Genomic DNA, 18842 nt, shown 5'->3' with positions numbered 1-18842 from the left:
AATAAATAGGAACAGCAGCTTTTTAAACAAAGTGGTAAGAATAAATCTTGTTTGACAAGAAGTAATAGCTCTTCTCTTGCGATGTGGAATTAATTGCTCTGTAATTTAGACAATGCTATGCAAGTCGCGTTCAGTATTAAGAACTACCATAGCTGAAGTATTTGCTAGAGTATAACAAAAACAGTATATTCCACAATGCATTAAACTTATGTAGCATTTGACTCCATAATGCTCTCTGTACATTAGAGTGAGGTTCTAAATTTGCCATAGTTTAAAGTTCAGCACTTCCTTCTTGTTACAGACTATGTTTTCTATGTTATTAAAGGATAAGCTAATTAGCCTAACAAGTCTCATGTCATCTTTATTTTCCACACCTCTAGGCTGGGTTATACTGTTTGACGTTGAATTGATCTAAAGCCAGGGCCAGCTCCAGGCACCAGGCAACCAAGCACATGCTTGGGGCGGCACCTGGTAAGGGGCGGCCAATCTTGGGGTGGCGGGGGGGGGGGGGGCAGCACGGCGCGGCATTCCGCGGGGGGGGGGGGGGGGGGCGCTCCGGCGGCGCGGGCGGGCTCCGGCGGCGCGGCGCTCGGTGTGGGGGGGTTCCGGCGGCACGGCGCGGGGCGCGGGCTCCGGCGGCGTGGCGCTCGGAGGGGGTTCCGGAGGCTCGGCGGGAGGGGGCTCGGGGGGCGGCGCTTTTTTTTTTCCTGCTTGGGGCAGCAAAAAAGTTAGAGCCGGTCCTGTCTAAAGCTAGAGTACTTGAATTCAACAGTAGCCTTCCCACTGACCACAATGAGCTTTGGCTCAATCCCGTATGCTCTAGAAACAGGCACAAACGCTCCTTTTTGCCAGCTTCTGTCTTTGTAGCACAAAAAATATTCCTAACCATCAGACTAAAAATGAATACAGAGGTCAGGTGAGCAAGATAAGATATTCTTTCACTTCACACGGGATTGCAAAATTTTATTCGAAGAAAATAGGTCAGTGGTTGGATCTCAAATTGCAAAATCTTAGCAAGAGTGGTTAGTAATTTTCCTTGCCAGCTCCCCCCTAACTCTGATGCATTTATCTGTAGAGTAGACCAAGACCCGGGGCAACACACAGAGACAAAAAATAAGAGAAAAGGGATATTCTTAACATTTTATTTATACTTCATTTGTTAAAACGGACCTGTTAACAGTTTAGACTAGGTACTAATTTCCTTTTATTTGTAGTTAAGCAAATTCTCGTGTGTGTATATAACTGCTTATTACACACACCCACACACATTACTACATTACGTACCCTCCTCACCTCAGACAAAAAGGCAGGGGAGGGTTTTTTGTTTGTTTTTAAAGATATCCTTCCTTTAGGTACAACTGGTCAGTGAAGCAATTTTTAGTCTCGGCCTAGGACAACAGAAATGGCTATCCGCCTCTGAAATGAAGAATTATTCTGTGGTTCAGGCATTAGACTAGGGGTTCTCACAAGAAAAATTTTGGTGGCCTCATAGTGCAGCCACCAGTTATTGCTGGTGGCCGCTCTGACAATTTTTCCTAAAATACTCAATTAACTTTAGGAAAAAACAAATAAATATGCAGAGATACATGTTCAAATCGTTGTAATTTATTTATGTAGGTTTTTTCGCAGACTCAGTAATGAAAATAATGTACAGTTTTCTTTGTTCTTTACTGGATCTAAACAGAATAGAAACAAATCATCTGTTTTCCATGTTCTTGTCTTTTTGTTGTTTCTTTTGCTTTTTTTGTTTGCTTATTTTTTTAAGACTTGCTAGCTAGTAAGTCTGTTTCTGTGAAAAGTGATATTTGTATTTTGTTATTATCACTTTTCACAGCAGCAGACTTGCTAGCTAGCTGGGAGGCAGTGAAAAGTGATATTAACAAACATACAAATATCACTTTTCACAACAGACTTACTCAGCCCTGGCAAGCTGGGACTAAGCCCTGGATGGGGAGGTGGGTAGGGAGGCAGATGGGGGCCAGGGGTGATGAATCCAGGGACCGGAGCCCTGCAGATGCGGACTGGGGCCAGAGGACACAGTGGGGGCCAGAGGCAATATGGGGGAGGAGGGTGAGCTTGAGGCCGTCAGTCACTGCCGCACGGCTAGGGGCCAGAGCTGGATCATGCGGCCCCACGGCTGGAGTCCGAAACTCTGTGGCTGGGGGGGTCAGAGCCCACTGCCTCACGGCTGGAGCCCAGGGCCAGAGGAGGCAGCAGGTGGGGGGGAGGGTGAGCCTGGGGCTAGGGCCAGGGTCAGGGCTCAAAGCCCATGGCCAGGGGATGGAGCCTGCCGCCTACCACCCCAGGTCTGAAGCCCAAGCCCCACCACCTGCCTGCTCCTTCAGGCTCCAGAGAGGAACAGGCAGGGCTGGTGCAACCACTAGGCGAATTAGGCGGCCGCCTAGGGCACCTAGTGGTTGAGGGCGCCTAAAAGCCCGCTCAGGTGAGGAGGTGGAGTGGAGGTGAGCTGCCGCGGGGAGGACCGCCTACAGTAACGGGGAGGGGGGGAGGGGCGCACAGGGGAACCGCTCCCCGCCCCAGCTCACCTCCACTCTGCCTCCTCTGCTGAGCACACAGTCCCCGCTCTAATTCTCCTCCAATCGGCGCCGCAAGCCTGGGAGGGGGAGGAGAATTAGAGCGGCACCGGTGTGCTCAGCGGAGGAGGCGGAGCGGAGGTGAGCTGGGGCGGGCTCCCCGGGCAGGGTTAGCTGTTGCAGGGGGGGGCTCCCCAGGCAGGGGGGGCGTAGTTAGCTGCTGCGGGGGAGCGAGGGGAGCTCAAGGTGGAAGTTTTGCATAGGGCACGAAACTTCCTTGCACTGGCCCTGGGGACAGGTCCCAACTCCTGCTGGCAGCCCCTGGGGAGGGGCCACTGCTTCCCCCACCCCCACCCCCCTCATTGCCACCCAGGAGGCTGCGGCCTCACAAAAAGCCCATGGTGACCGCATTTGAGAAATGCTGCACTAGACTGTGACTCAGGAGGTCTGAATTCAATTCCTGACTCTGACACAGACTTCCTGCAGGACTTTGGACAAGTCACTTGATCTCTCTGAACTTCAGTTCCCCACCACTAGAACGGGGATAGTATTATCACTAATTTACTTGCTCCATTTTGAATGAAAAGCTGACATCGTAATAGGCAGACAGTTCTTCAGAACTATTAAACTGTTTGCTTCTTGCCATTTGGCTCTAGTCTTTTCAAAATGAGAAGCTTACTACAGTATTTAAAAACCTTACAATAAACGAGGGTCTAAAATGAAACATGTTAAACGGTGCGTGTAAATGCGCATGACAGTTATAAAAAGGAAACAAACCAAACTGAATTGCCTGCAGGTAGCATGTTACACTGTCTAGATGAATACTCACCAGGAATCACCTGGACCGGAAATACTAACCCGCCCAGGGAACCTAACTCATCCAGGAAACCTAACCCATCAGCTATTTTTGGGGTAGGAAAGATACTTCCTCACAACCCCATCACCTGAGGAGGAGTCAGTGTTACCAGACATTGGGATGGTGGGTAGGAAAAACAGTCACACAGCTTGGCTTAATAAGAGGAGTTGAATAAACTCTGAGCTCATAAAAGCTACTGGCACATGGAAACTCTTCATAGGGAAGATGACAGCATGGAAATCAGTTAGACTATCTCTATGCCCTAATGCACAAAGGATGCTATTTTAGTGAAAAGAACATAGAAGTGTGATGGAACAGTTTATGAGCAAACTGAAGTGCAACAATCTCAAGGGGCTAGATTTGTATTGCAGGCGTAGCAATACAGCACACAAAGACATGTACAGGGCTTGTAAATTCTTAAAAGCAGTTTCAATAATCTCTCATATCAGGATAGTAACCATCTAAATGTTCCATGGCATATGGATAAATAACAGCAACAGGTGCAGATAAGGAAAGGGAAGTAAGAGAACATTTTCTTTAAAGTGCAAAATAGTGAAGGGGATCTCAGTATTTTTGCTGGAGTGTATTTTATCTAGTAAAATTGCCAGAGGGCCTACGTCTCTCTTTGGTAGTACATGTATGTACCCACCCTCCTCTTTAACTACTTTTCCACCAAGGTGACCTCAGGTGCTAAAAATTATTTCTCATCACTAGCCCTCCAGCAATCTTCCAAACGAGTGTTTTTGCTGACAAGTCACCAGCAGGCAGGTAGATAGATCCTGCTCCAACCATCTCTGCTGGCATCTCCAGGGTGGAAGGAGAACCCATGACTTTTCTCCCACAGTGCAAGATGTCCTCTGTAATCCACAAGATCAAGCGCCATACTCACTGCTGGTGTAAATGGGTGCCACTCAGAGAACTTGAGTGGAATTGCGCCTACTCATGTCATCTGTGAAATTGGCCTTAAGTATCAAATGTTTAAGGTCAGATTATTTTCCTAAAGGAAACCCTCTCTGCAATACAAGTTAAGTGTGAAGACAGATCCATGGAGCCTGCTTTATGTAGGATACCACCAAGATATGCAGGGATTTGGGGACAGCTCATCCAGAATCTAGAGAGGCCAGCCAGCCTGTTTGGTTGCCTTGTCTGCCAGGGGAGGAAACAAGGAGAACTTCATGTTTTAGCAGCAAGTCAACTAACATGCTATTTTAAGGTAAATAGTTCATGTCTGCCCCTAAAAATTTCCACTTTTGACAAATATTTCAGAAGTCAGTGGACTAGTGTCAGTACCTTTATCTTGCAGACTGAACTAGAGCAGTTCAGCTATTTAGCTCACCAGCAGCTGCCTTTCCTACCCTGCTGACTTTGGCGTGTTACTTTTGAAATAAATCTGAAATGATTTTGAAATGCATGGACAACCTGGTCAGCTGTACCAAAGAGACATGTGATGGACACCCAAGCAATTCGAAAATCTAGATACAGAGCCCCTTATCTTAGAAGGGCACTTTTCCCTCCTGTTACAGGAAGAGTTAGTCCTGGGTCAGGTTAAAGTGTTACATTACTGAGATCCGAATCTATTCCCTACCTAGCTCCTCATGAAACATCATAGCTATTTATTTTAAAAACACTTAAGTGTCAGTATAAAGTGTCACTTTTCCCTCCAGAGAAGGAGAAAAATGAAACCAAAATGGAGAAAGCAAGGCTAGCTAAGTAGCCAGTCCAAAAGTCACATTGCCTGGGTTCTCACTAGGGGCCTGATCTTCAGAACAGTGGAGCACCCACAACTCCAACTGCAGTCAGCAAGAATTGTGGGTGCTCAGCACTTCTGACAAATACTTTAGTAGTCTCTTTCTGTGGTTTCAAAACCAAAAGCTTGTTTTAAAAACAAAAAAACAAAAAAACCCTTACTTTTTTTTTTAAAGTCACACTTGTGTGAATCTTTGCTCAAATCTCTCAAAAGATTTAAATAGCAAAGCACCTGACTGCTGCAGTCACCTCTCCCATTACCTCTAACTAAGGCAAGAGGTGTTCTCAGTGCTGATTAGTTGCAGGATTGGGCATTAATATGGCATTAAAGAAGCCAGCTGTCTGCCTTCCTGCCCTTAACCTGACAGTGGATTTTGACAGGATGCTCATTGCAGATAAAAATGCCCGTGGCACCATGCACTGGCAGAGAAGGCCTCTCCCTGCATCACTGCCTATAGAAGAAAGACCAGGCAAACCCAATCCTAGCTAGTTCCACTCTGCAATCATTAGTAACTAACATTTACTGGACCAAAGTGCTGAGGTATCAAAGTCCTTCTGCAACAACTGTCCTGACTTTAAAACCAGAAAGGAGAGACAGTAATGGGTCAGAAAAGTGAAGGACAAGAATATGTAAGGGACTGTGGTGGCCAACATGGGGTTGATTAAACTTTGGTATGCTCTGCAGTTTTTGCATCCAAGATAATTTAAACCACAAACATTTGCTTTTTGGTAGTCTGTTGGTCTGTCACGTTAAGGTTTAAACTTAATGACTGTCGCTAGAAAAAACAAGCCTTTTTGTTACTCACTGCCACTTGTGCGGAATCCATGAACCTCAGTCCAAAGTAGTCATTTTCAATGAGGTCCAGATGATACATGATCTGTTCAAACAGATGTTGGCCTTTGGCTTTTTTCTGAAATTGCAAAATGAATTAGCATGTAACAGGTAGATTTGTTATTGCAGTTGCCTTTTCAAGGCTACGAATACACAAACTGAGTATGCCAAAAAAATGTTTCTAAACACAAAGTTGCCAACAGCCTCATCTATAAAGTATGAACAGAAAACATTTGAAAATCAAACATTAAAAATTTGGCGTATTGTGTCAACTGATCAGCTTCAAACAAGTCAAATTTACATATACATAAAAATGCTACACACTTTTTCTATTCAATTCCTTTAACAACACTATTCTCCAGGAAGCACTTTATCAAAACTTTTATTGTCTACTGCTTGATCTTGACAGGTATTTCTCACTTAGTCTCCTGTAAGAGAAAATATTTAGATACAACATCAAGATAATAAAAATCCATTAAGAAAATCCATGGGTAAGAGTTAAGATTGTTATGTTGTGATGAAAGATATATTATCATCAAGTAGAAAGAAGTGTATTTATGTTTATTAGTCAGGCAGTGTACATTTTTAATGTCCTTAACTATTTATTTCCTTGCTTGTAAGTGGTTGGGTTTTGTAAACAACTGATGTGATTGTCAATACACTGTTGTCACTCAGCAACTTTAACAGGTGTATACACTTATGAGTTGAGTAAAACCCCAAAACGTTTGTACCATACTATATGCCAACTCACTAGTAGCTCACTACCAGGTTGAGAGAGTCTGTATCACAGAATTCTTGGCTGTGTTTGTTGGGAAAAGTATTCAAATGAGTTGAACACAGGTATAAAAGCCATTGAGTCCAGTCTAATGATTTCTGCTACAAAATTTGCTTTGTTTATAAAGTAATAGAGAGCTAACTATAATTTTTATTCTCAGCAGTTCCTCCATCTCTGCTTCAACCACTAAATCCCATACTAAAAAGAGCAAGCAAACTTACCACCACCCTATATAGTACTCCGATCTTTAAATACTTTGCATTTAAATAAAATGTAACCTGGGTTAAACCTCTTTTTCAATATGATTCAAACTTACATTTTATACTGAAAGCTCTAAATCACATGACAAAAGCCTAGACCAGTGGTCCCCAAACTTTTCAGGGTCACGCCCCCCCTCACCCCTGTCCATGCCCTTCCCTGGGGCCAGAAGTGGGGCTGCGGCTCCCAGGGGTGGGGGTACATGGACAGGGGTAAGGGGCCAGAGGCTGGGGCCACAGCTGGGGGCGGGGCCGGGGGTGGGCCCACGAGCCAGGGTGGCAGTAGAGATAGGTGTGAAGCGGGGCTGGATGGCGCTCCCTCCCCGCCGCCCCTCCAAATGTTGCTCAGACCCCCCTAGAGGGGCATGCCTCTCAGTTGGGGACCTCTGGCCTAGATACTGATTTCAGGCTGTCATGCCCTTCTGTCACTCTCTTGTTACTAAGTATCAGGAGGACTTGGAACAGCAAGTGATCTCACATATATGCACAGCAATAATCAAGTGTAAGAGGAGGCACTGGGGACAGTGCATCAGCCCCTTCGGTTAGTTTCAGTTAATAGATTCATTATTACCAAAAAATGTATTAAACATTGACAAAAAAACTCTCCAAACAACTTTGTTACAACTCTTGAACCAACAGGAGCTCATCTGTTTATTTAAAATAATAATTTCTTCCACTTTTAAGACATTTGAGCCAAGGTCCTCTTTCTTCCAAAACACATTGAGCTATTAATATTTTATCTTAACAAGTGGATGTTTCCTGCAGCATAAACAATAGGAAAGACAGGCTGATCAAAGTGAAATAAATTCAGGTTTTGGGAAAGGTGAAGTTACAAAAGGCATCAGCTCACACTAGGGACCTGGTGCTGGTCTAAAGCCAAGGGAAAGCCTCCACGACAACTACATTTTAGATTTTACTTTTATTAAAATATATCTATATATAAATATTTTATAAACAGCTATTCAAGCTACGTTTCAAGCAGTATAATGCGAATAGCTGAACGAACAAGTAATGAGAGCCCTTTACCTCCATCTAGGTTGTCAGTTTGACTCTGGCTCAGGTTGTAAAAGCTTTTATTGTCCAAAAGCCACTCAGTGACACCTGAAATTCATGGATGTTTATTTCCCAGTGGAAGGATGTCCACATCACAAGTGGCACCTATCTTGGCAGTCTAAGCAGAGGGACAAAGGACCAAATGGACTCAGAGACTGAACTCCGCGGGAGGCAGTCCCTCAAGAATGGGATTTAAGGCATTGGTGGGAAAGCCTGCATTACTGCCTGTACTGTGCTTCTGACTTAGCTACAGGCCCTGTCAATCCAGCATCCCTCACGCACAGTTTTATGTACACAACTTATACCAAACAATAAATGTAAAATACCCATTTGGTGTAAGTTAAACAAATTTTAAAGTTTTAGTTGAAAACTCCACGGCTGGGAGCCACACATACATTCCCAAAGGTTTGTTAAACCAGTCTCCTGCTGTCTATGTTTAAGTAATGGAAGCCAATGGATGAACAATACTCCACAATAAGTTACTTTTTATGGGTTCACATAAACTTACTTGTGTTCATTAAAACTGCCATTCCCAGCACGCTCCAAAGAAATAGCAAAGATACATTTCTATTGCATTTCCATTCAAGAGACTATAAAGTAACAACTCAGTTGAGAAACACTCAATTTTATTTAAGTGGTATTTTGATCTCACTCTTATCTTGTGTGTTTTGGCAGACCTGGGGTTACCTCAAAGGACAAGCAGTTAAGCACTTCCAAGTTGCTTAATGATTTCCAATAAAGTATTAACTACCTCACCCACAAACAGACCTAAATTTGTGACTGGTTCTCCCTTCAGAGGTCAAATTAACCTCCTCATGTATATTTAATTGCTTGAAATCCCAACGCTTGATTAATGTAGATTATTACCTCCTGCCTAGTTTAATAGAGAGAGAAAAAAAAAACCTCTAACAGCAGGAAAGCCAGCAAGTGGGCTGGGTTGTTTAAATAAGTCTTTAAATAGTGCAGGGCAGCTAAGGGCTTGTCTACATTTGAAATTTACCAAAATAGCGATGTCAGAATAATGCCTTGTGTGGACACACTTGTTCCAGAATAAGAGTGCCTTTTACTCGTTTAGGTTAATCCACACAGGGATTTATGCTAACATAATTATTCCAGAATAATTATTTTGGAACAGCTATTTTGGGTAAGTTTCCAAGCATAGACAAGCCCTGGGCCTAAATCAACTGTCAGCTTCCTGCTGAAGAGTGTGACACCACTCTTTAGGAGGAAACAATCAGGGAATACCACGTACTAGATCCCCAAACGCTTCTACTGGGGGATATTTATGACTTTCTATATCAGACACACATGAAGTGTCCTCATAGTGGGAAATAATACCCCCCAGCCCCCAAAAATTAACAATGGGGAGGAGCCCTTTTAGTATGGCTCTCGCCTCTCCTCCATGGAGGATGCAGTACTGCACACTCCCATGCATCACCCCTTACTAGTCCAGTCCCATGGTTTGCTTCATCAAAGGTCAACAATTGTACTAACGTGCAGTTGTTTGGGGATACAGAGACTGGAGTTAAACAACCAATCATCAATGGTAAGGAAACCAAGGTTCATATCTAGGTCACCAGTGGTGAAGGGTACCCTTATGGACCATCAGCCATGTTCACATGTGTGTCAGATTTGTACTTGCAGTATAAGCCAGCACCTGCTCAGTTTCAGAAAATGGGAGTGCTTCACAACCTGCATCCTTCCAAAAAAAAGTTGTTCCCAGTAATTGAGTCAGATCATCAGTTGGTGTAAGACAGCTTTAATGGAGCTATACTAACTTACATCACCTGAGGATATGACCCTTACACTGTACGGATAAGTGCATTTTCACAGGCTGGGTAGCTCACACTTTTACTATTCTACACTGCCGCCCCCCGTCTCCCCTCTGTGAATAACCCAAAATAAAGTTTTGTTTTTTTTTAAACCCACAACCATTTTACTACCCAAGGAAGTTATCTAGAGGTAATTTCTTTCCTGCACTCCCACCCCTTTTGGAGAGAAAGGATTCTCTATGCCTGAAAAACACAAGATCTCCACCGCATCTCCATTAAGTCACTACTAAACTCACTCTTCCCCAAACCAGCTCCCTGTTGCAGTCACAATACTTCTAGGAGAAATGAACTGTAGAAGATTCCTGTCAGAGTATCAGAGGTCAGTTAAGAAAAAAACCGTCCCTTCTGCATTTACCAAACACTCTGCCCTAACCTGCCTATCTCATCCACCTGCTATATCTTGTCCTTTAGATTGTAAACTCTTTGGGGCAGGGATTATCATATATTTCTACCACACTTGTCCTCTAGGCAAGGGGTTCTCAACCTCTTTCTGAGGCCCCCCCGACATGCTATAAAAACTCCACAGCCCAGCTGTGCCACAACAACTCTTTTTCTGCATATCCAGTAGATTAAAAGCCAGGGCAGGCATTAAGGGGTAGCAAGCAGGACAATTGCCTGGGGCCCCACGCCACAGGGGGCCCACAAAGCTAAGTTGTTCACGCTTCGGCTTCAGCCAAGGGAAGAATTCTATTTTTTATCCCATTTGTGGATCTTTCAGGAGTTTGTTTCGATAGAAGCATACAAGAGTCACATCATGTTTGCAGTAATGAAAACCTTTATTCAATTCAACTGGAAAGTTGTGTCACTGACAATGTTCGCTGTTATCCTTTTATGTCATATGATTTAGGACTGCCTATTCAGTTTCAGTGCTCCACCGGTAAAGACGTACTTTGAGGCTTTGAGAATTAGGGACCACATCCTTGAACTAAGAGAGCCAAATTTTCAGGACTGCCACTTGTGGCGATGAAATGTGTTTTTGCAAATGCATATTTATTTGCTCAAAATACCCTTTTTGTAGGCTGAGAGCATGTGATGAAAATTTAAAATCTGACAATATTTATGGAAACATTCAAACAGGAAAGGAAGGAGACCGATGAGAAAGTTACTGCAAGGTGAGTAACTGAGGTTCTTAGAGATGTGTGTCCCTGTGGGTGCTCCACTCCAGGTGACGGTGCGTCCCAGCGCCGTTGATCGGAGATCTTCGGTAGCAGTGCCTGGTCGGGACGCACGCGCTCAGCTGCTGTCTCGCGGCATTGTTAGGGTCTGCCTGAGTGCGCGCGTCCCGCACCCCCCTCAGTTCCTTCTCTACCATAGAGTTGTCTGATTAGTACTCCAAAATAGAGGGGAGAAGGGTGGGTAATGAGCACCCATAGGAACACACATCTCTAAGAACCTCAGTTACTGCAAGGTGAGTAACTTTCTCTTCTTCAAGTGCTGTCCCTGTGGGTGCTCCACTCCAGGTAAATGTGAAGCATTACCCACTATGCTTGGTGGGATTTTGGAGTTGCGTGAGGGACAATGGTAGACTGTACCATATGGCTTACTATGGTGTCTGCCATGGTATCCCGTGTGATAGCATAAGGTTTGGCAAATGTGTGGTCAGATGTCCAAGTGGCCGCCTTGCATATGTCTGTAATAAGCACGTTGTGGAGGAAGGCAGTGGATGTTGACATTGCTCTAGTAGAATGAGTCCTAACATTCTCTGGTGGTTGAACATTCTGGGTCTGATAGCAGGATCTGATGCTGTCTGAGATCCACTTGGAGAGTCTTTGCTTAGAGATAGCCTCACCTTTTGATCTCTCGGTAGTAGAAACAAATAGCCTAGGGGATTTACGAAATGGTTTAATTCTGTCAATTTACGTGCCAGATATGCTAAACATTTGTATGCCCCTCATGCTTCGGCTACCATTCCAGAGGACATGCCTCCATGCTGATGTTGGGTTCTGCTCGATAACGATCCAAAGCAGCGTGTACCTACACATGTTCATTTTCATCATCATCTGAGCCAGCAGGTTGATTTTCTTTTTTGGTGGTTCAGGTTCCGTAGTTTCTGCATTGGAGTGTTGCTCTTTTAGGACTTCTGAAAGCATGCTCCACACCTCGCCCCTCTCAGATTTTGGAAGGCACTTCAGATTCTTAACCCTTAGGTTGAGTGCTGTAGCTATCTTTAGAAATCTCACACTGGTACCTTCTTTGCGTTTTGTGAAATCTGCAGTGAAAGTGTTCTTAAAACGAAGAACATGTGTTAAGTCAACATCCAAGACTGCAATAACATGAAATATATGGCAGAATGCAGGTAAAACAGAGCAGGAGACATACAATTGTCCCCCAAAGAGTTGAGTCACAAATATAATTAACGCATTATTTTTTTTACAAGTGTCATCAGCATGGAAGCATGTCCTCTGGAATGGTGGCCAAAGCATGAAGGGGCATAAGAATGTTTAGCATATCTGTCACGTAAATACCTTGCAATGCCGGCTACAAAAGTGCCATGCGAACGCCTGTTCTCACTTTCAGGTGACACTGTAAATAAGAAGCGGGCAGCATTATCTCCCATAAATGTAAACAAACTTGTTTCTCTTAGCGATTGGCTGAACAAGAAGTAGGACTGCGTGGACTTCTAGGTTCTAAAGTTTTACGTTGTTTTGTTTTTTAGTGCAGTTACGTAACCAAAAAAAAAAAATCCACATTTGTAAGTTGCACTTTCAGGATAGAGAGACTGCATTATGGTACTTGTATGAGGTGAACTGAAAAATACTATTTCTTTTGTTCATCATTTTTACAGTGCAAATATTTGTAATCAAAATAATATAAAGTGAGCACTGTACATTTTGTATTGTGTTGTAACTGAAATCAATATATCTGAAAATGTAGAAAAACTTCCAAAAATATTTAATACATTTCAACTGGTATTTTATTGTTTAACAGTGCAATTAAAACCATGATTAATCGTGATTAATTTTTTGAGTTAACCACGTGAGTTAACTGCAATTAATCGACAGCCCTAATTTTAACATATTCTTGAACAGTTAATTACGAGAGAAAATCCATTTGCTTTAAGACAGGACATGCGGAGCAACCATTCTGAGCATTCACTTCAGCCTCAGAACAACTCCCACCGAAGTCAACAGCTCTCGTGATCTAGCCATATGTTAAGAGAGCCGCAGTGAGCCACAGCTTCTCAACACTGGGCTGGTCAAACTCAAACAAGCCATCACTGACATAGCTATAAACTAAAGAGAGGTGAGTGGCAGCAGTCACCATTGTCAGTCTTGTTGGCAAACAAGCACTCACAAATGATCTTCAGCTCTTTAGGCTGCCCTGTATTTTTAAACAGACACATCACACACAAGCAAATATATTATTTAAGGTTCTTTATGTAAGCTTATCAGAGAAGTCAGCATTCAGATTTTTAAGGATGTGAACTTTCAATAGCCTGGTACATGCCAACAGTGATCTGTCTCCATATATATCAAGTAGAAAGCTGATGAATGAAAAGGTTGCACAATTTCAGAAACCATCTTCCTTTCCCTGCACATCACTCCCATTAACTGAGTTACACCAAGGGGTTTAACTTCTCCCTCAATGTGCATGCACAAGACTGAAAAGGAAATATGAATCACCCCAAATGCTGCTAAGCATCTCTCCATCTAAGCTAGACCTACCTCAGTATGCCACCACACAGTAGCACAGTGAAAAACATTCAAGATTTACAGCACAATGATACCTCTATGAACATGTTAACTGACAGCACTGACTAACCACTAAATTATCCTTTCAGCACCTATTTATAATCAGAGGCTAATAGATCTGGGTTGGTTGCTATGACAAACTGGCATATCTTTATCCAGCTCATAGAAAATAAAGAACTCAATCTGACTGATGCAAGTCAATAGTGTTTAAAAAGCAGCTGTCTCTCTCTCATACCGGTAAGTCCACACTGACATCAGTTCCATCCAGCAACGATACTCGACAAGTGATGATGGATTTTGCATCTCCAGCCGCAGGGATGTGGGTTGCAGCTCTTTGGGCCTCTCTTAGCCGCTCCTTCTCCACATGCTTGCGCATAGACCGACGCCCCAGAGTCCGTCGAAAGAAACGTAACATTTTTGCTATGGAGCCCCAAGACACAAAGGACAGATGTTAACATTTCAAGAAAGTGAAAGAATCTAAGACAGCACTTAATGAAGCCTGCCATTTTCCAGGGGGCCTAAGGGAATTAGGGACTCAAATTCAACTGAATTGTTTAGGGATCTGAGTGCTTAACTCCTTTCAGCTCCTTAGAAAATCCCAACTATAAGCCTTAGTGAAACACTGAATAGGAGTCAGGGATTGGTTCACAGCACCATATTAAGACAACTCGGGTGCTTAAAGTAAAGTATTTTAGGAAAATCCAATGACTCCTTATTCAGATCTCACACGGTTAACAGTGAGCTTATACCCATGGCAGTCAAACTTCTCCATGTCCCTAAATTAGTTAGTTACGCTTTCTCCCAGGCTACTTTCCTGATTGATATGCTCCCCTTTTCATATGGAACAAGTTACAAACAATTCTTCATAATACTCTTTGGATTTTGCACAAAATCCAATTTATAAACAAATCAGACGATTTTTACATATTTACTCCCTTTCAGTCACAGAAACGCTGATTTAGGTGGATGAGTGTCTGTGCCTTTTGAGCTGGCAAACCTACCCAGGCTGCAAGTTCCTATCTAACCTACATATACAATCCCATCAGGGACTTTGGTCACAACAGTCCCCTAAGTTAGTTCCAAGCTTGGGCCACCATCCTGCAAGTGGAAGCCTGTACCTTAGCACAGGCCCGCTGACTTCAATTATGCTCTGTGCAGGGATTCAATTGTTTAGAACCAGGGAACCTAAAAGCTGATCCAGTTTGTAGTATGATCTGGACCTTAATCATACTAAAGGTGTAAGCTGGTTATTAAACACAGGTAATAGCCAGCCTACATTACAAAGTGAAAACATGTTTATAACCAGTTCATGTGATGCCTCCTCTGCAGCCAGGTTCCATAGAGTCACAGAATATCAGGGTTGGAAGGGACCTGAGGAGGTCATCTAGTCCAGCCCCCTACTCAAACCAGGACCAATCCCCAGATTTTTACCCCAGTTCCCTAAATGGCCCCAAGGATTGAACACACAACCCTGGGTTTAGCAGGCCAATGCTCAAACCACATAGCATTTGTAATGCACACGAGGCCCAGAACTCTGCTATTGGGAGGGTTGGTCACCCTGAGTGGTTTAAACTGTGCTATGACAAGCACCTGGGAATTTGCACCTTGCATGAATCACACTTGAGACAAAACAAGCTGGTTCCCTGTAAGTTTCAACCTTAATCACAACCCAAAAGGAAAAAACAGCAAATGTATCTTCCGTCTTCTGTCTGGACTTGCCTGCCAGATGCTATCACGGTGCATATCAGAAATTCCTATAAGGTTAACTAAGACCAACAGAAAGAGACGTAAAAAAAAAAAAATTACAAATATGACTTAAGCCCACAATAATATCCACTCCCATTCATAACATAATCCAATAACCTCTGCTGCCATTCATAACGTCTGTTTTACTGAAACCAGTAGACTAGAAGGATGAGATCTATGTCTCATATTTAATTAAAATGAAAAATATATGGTTTAAAGGGACAGAGTCAGAAAACCTAACTAAGACGCCATACAGAAAATGGCAAGCTGATCAATTCATTTCTGTCTCCTGCCCCAGCCCTGTCTCCGATTTGTCTTCACCCCCCTCCCCCCCAAAAAAACAGTAGCAGAATTTACAAAGATACCCACTGCAGTTCAGTATTTAAACAGGACTGTGGGAAGCCACATGCTTCTGCTATCACTGTTCACAGACACATCCAACAGGTTGCTTGCAAGGAGCTGCGGAGCTCAGGCTTCCCTGGCCCTCCCCCACAATGCTCATGTTTGGCAAATCCGCCCAGAAAAGAGCAACTGAAGAGGAAGATACACATAGGGTGACCAGATGTCCCAATTTTATAGGGACAGTCTCGATTTTTGGGTCTTTTTCTTATATAGGCTCCTATTACCCCCCACCCCCGTCCCGATTTTTCACATTTGCTGTCTGGTCACCCTAGATACACACAAAAAACAAAACAGTGTACAAAACTATTTTGCCTCACAATTTGGACTGTTCCAGTGATTGCTAGCTTTAACAGATTCCTGTGTACAGCAGCTGCCTACAAAAGACAGCTCTGTTGCTTAGAAAACAAATACATATAGCTTCTTACCCTATCTGATGCCCATAAAAATACCACTGAAGCACCTTTAAATAACACTTGAACCGCTTAAAACTAGAGAATGAATAATCACTAAGTAACACATGCAATAAAACTACAAAAAGCATATGTGGCCTGCCTGGATTTTCAGAGGAGAAAGTTGATGCACTCATGCCCCTTATACAGCAGACAGTCACAGACTTCTTTCTAGGTCCACCCAAGAGTTTCAATACACACACAAAAACCCCAGGGCAGCGGGTTCTGAGCCTGGGTCAACTGACCCTGGCTTATGCTGCGGGGCTAGAAATAGCAATGTAGGCATTCGGGCTTGAGCTGGGTCCGGGGCACCAGCCTGAACCCAAACATCTGCACTATTTCTAGTCCCCCAGCATGAGCCAGGAGCTCTGGGACTCAGTGTCACAAGGAGGTTTTTTGGGGGCTGTGTAGACACCTAGTGTCAGACCTCGGTGGAGATGGGATTGCTCCCTCCCTCCCTTGGCTATGCAATGGAAGAGAGTCCCAGAGGGGGGCGAGGGAAGAGGTCTTGACTGCACAGACCAGGGTGAATAGTATCTTCCGTGGAGCTCCGCGGTTCTCCCCTTGTACACCGAAACTCTCCCAGCGCCTCCAGTGCAGTCACGCGGGTAGGGCCAGGCTGAGCGGCCCTGACCCAGCCAGCCGAGACGGGGGCAGCCCCGCTTCCCTTGTTCCCAGGACTGGACGGGCCGAGCCGGGAGGGGAACATCTGTCTCGCTCCCTCTCGGCCCGTTTGTGGGGGTCCTTCGCGCAGCAGCCAGAGGCAAATCCACGGCCAGGGCACAACCCGCGCTGGGGGGGGGGGGGGGTGCCCACGAGGCTGGAGTCCCGGTACAACGGGGTGGGGGGGGGGGGCGGCTCGGGGGCTGGGGGGGCTGCGAGTGGGGGGGGGGCTCGCCCCCACACTACACCACGCGGGGGTTGCCCTGACAGACGCCCCCGCCTGCCGGGGCCCGTGGGGACCCCCGGGGAGAACCGGCCCCCGGGTCAGGGGCCTCCCGGCAGAGCCCCTCCTCTCTCACCTGCTGCCCCGCTCGGGAGCGGAGGCGGCCCCGGCTGCTGCAGTGGGAGCCAGCCCCGGCGGCGGCGGCTCAGGATCGGAGGGCGGAGACTGGGGCGGTTTCGGGGGCGGGCACAGAACCGGCCGGCGGGCCAAAAATGGCCGCTCGGCACCGGGAGAACCTTCCCCCGCCTCCCCTTAAAGGTACTATGCCGCCCGCCCGAGGGCGTCAGCTCCCCTTAAAGGGGCAGTGCCACGCGCCACAGGACCCACAGCGACCCACCTCCCCTTAAAGGGGCAGTGCCACCTCCCAGAGCACCTACAGAGACCAGCTCCCCTTAAAGGGGCAGTGCCACGCGCCACAGGACCCACAGAGACCCACCTCCCCTTAAAGGGGCAGTGCCACCCCCCAGAGCACCCACAGAGAACAGCTCCCCTTAAAGGGGCAGTGCCATCCGCCACAGGGCCCCTTAAAGGTCAGTGCTATTGATAGGAGCGCGGGTATAGGTAACAGGTCCTGTTACCTATACCCGCGCTCCTATCAACAGCACTGACCTTTAAGGAGCCCTGTGGTACCTACTCCTCTTAAAAGGGCCGCTCCAAGCAGGACAGTGCCACCAGCCCGAGTCACCACAGAGAGGCAGGAGCAGTTCCAGTGGGGCTGGGGAGGGAGGCTGGAGGAGCAGGGGAAACTCCCCTTTAAGTGAAGGACCCCTCCCCCTGGGCCACGCCCCACGCTTGCAACCAAAGTCTGTGAGGGGGAGGTGCTCCCCCTACTTTAGGCTCCTGTTAACTCTGAAGCCTAATTAAGACACTTTTACAGTTGACATGTCATGGAACCTCCCCAGTGCACCTCCCTTCCCCCCCCCCCCCGCCCACCCTGGTGGCAATGATAGTGAAACTCACCACTGTTCCTACCCCCTCTGACTAGCAAAGGCACAGGAGCAGCCTGAACAAAGTTCTCCAGGCTCGGTTAAACAGTGATTACAGGAGTGACAGTACGCAGCACTGCCAACCCCAGCCATTCAAAAACTATGCGTCAGGCTCCAATAACCATGAGATTTAAAAAAAAAGAATGTTTTAGCTTACCTTCTGCTTCTTGAGTCTTTAAGATTCACCCCGGTCACATGTTCAAGTTTTTTTCCCCTCTACCCTGAGGTTTAGACACTTCGTTTAAAGAAAATAAAATGAAAGCTGAGATTCTCACATATTTATGTTGCGTCTGACGAAGTGGGCATTCACCCACGAAAGCTTATGCTCCAATACATCTGTTAGTCTTTAAGGTGCCACAGGACTTTTTGTTGCTTTTTACAGATCCAGACTAACATGGCTACCCCTCTGAACTTGTCACATATTTATGTGTCACAGAAGATAGCAACACTGATAGTGGGATGGGTGGGGCACATCTTCCCTCCTCCCCCTATCTAGGTAAGCAGTTCTCCCTCCTCCTCTGCTGCTCTCATGATAGCGCCCCCTCCAGTTCAAACGACTTTAAACACTGGCTGACCGTTTTAGGAAAGACTTACGTTTAAGGATAAGACTATGTCAAGGAGGTCATGGAAGTCACAGATTCTGTGACTTTCAGTGACCTCTGTGACATTTTCCGCTTCAGCAGATTTCGGGGGGCACTCAGACCTGTCAGCCACCATGGGCAACAGGGGATGGGGG

At 45.5% G+C, this 18842-nt stretch overlaps 1 protein-coding gene across 1 annotated transcript in view; it reads right to left on the bottom strand.

Moving 5' to 3' along the window:
• Positions 1-17253, bottom strand: part of LOC135885461 (band 4.1-like protein 5) — a 48315-nt gene extending 31062 nt beyond the window's left edge. Inside the window, exons 1-3 of the mRNA XM_065413177.1 lie at positions 17197-17253; positions 13813-13997; positions 5943-6047 (exon numbers count right to left, since the gene is read on the bottom strand). Of these exons, the coding sequence (XP_065269249.1) occupies positions 5943-6047; positions 13813-13992 (285 nt within the window). The 5' untranslated portion in view covers positions 13993-13997; positions 17197-17253. The remainder of the gene's footprint in view (positions 1-5942; positions 6048-13812; positions 13998-17196) is intronic.
• Between the last annotated feature and the right edge of the window lie 1589 nt (positions 17254-18842).

The sequence above is a fragment of the Emys orbicularis genome, chromosome 11, assembly GCF_028017835.1.
Source record: "Emys orbicularis isolate rEmyOrb1 chromosome 11, rEmyOrb1.hap1, whole genome shotgun sequence".
Classification (NCBI taxonomy): Eukaryota; Metazoa; Chordata; order Testudines; family Emydidae; genus Emys; species Emys orbicularis.
This window is presented reverse-complemented; position numbering and strand designations above follow the sequence as displayed.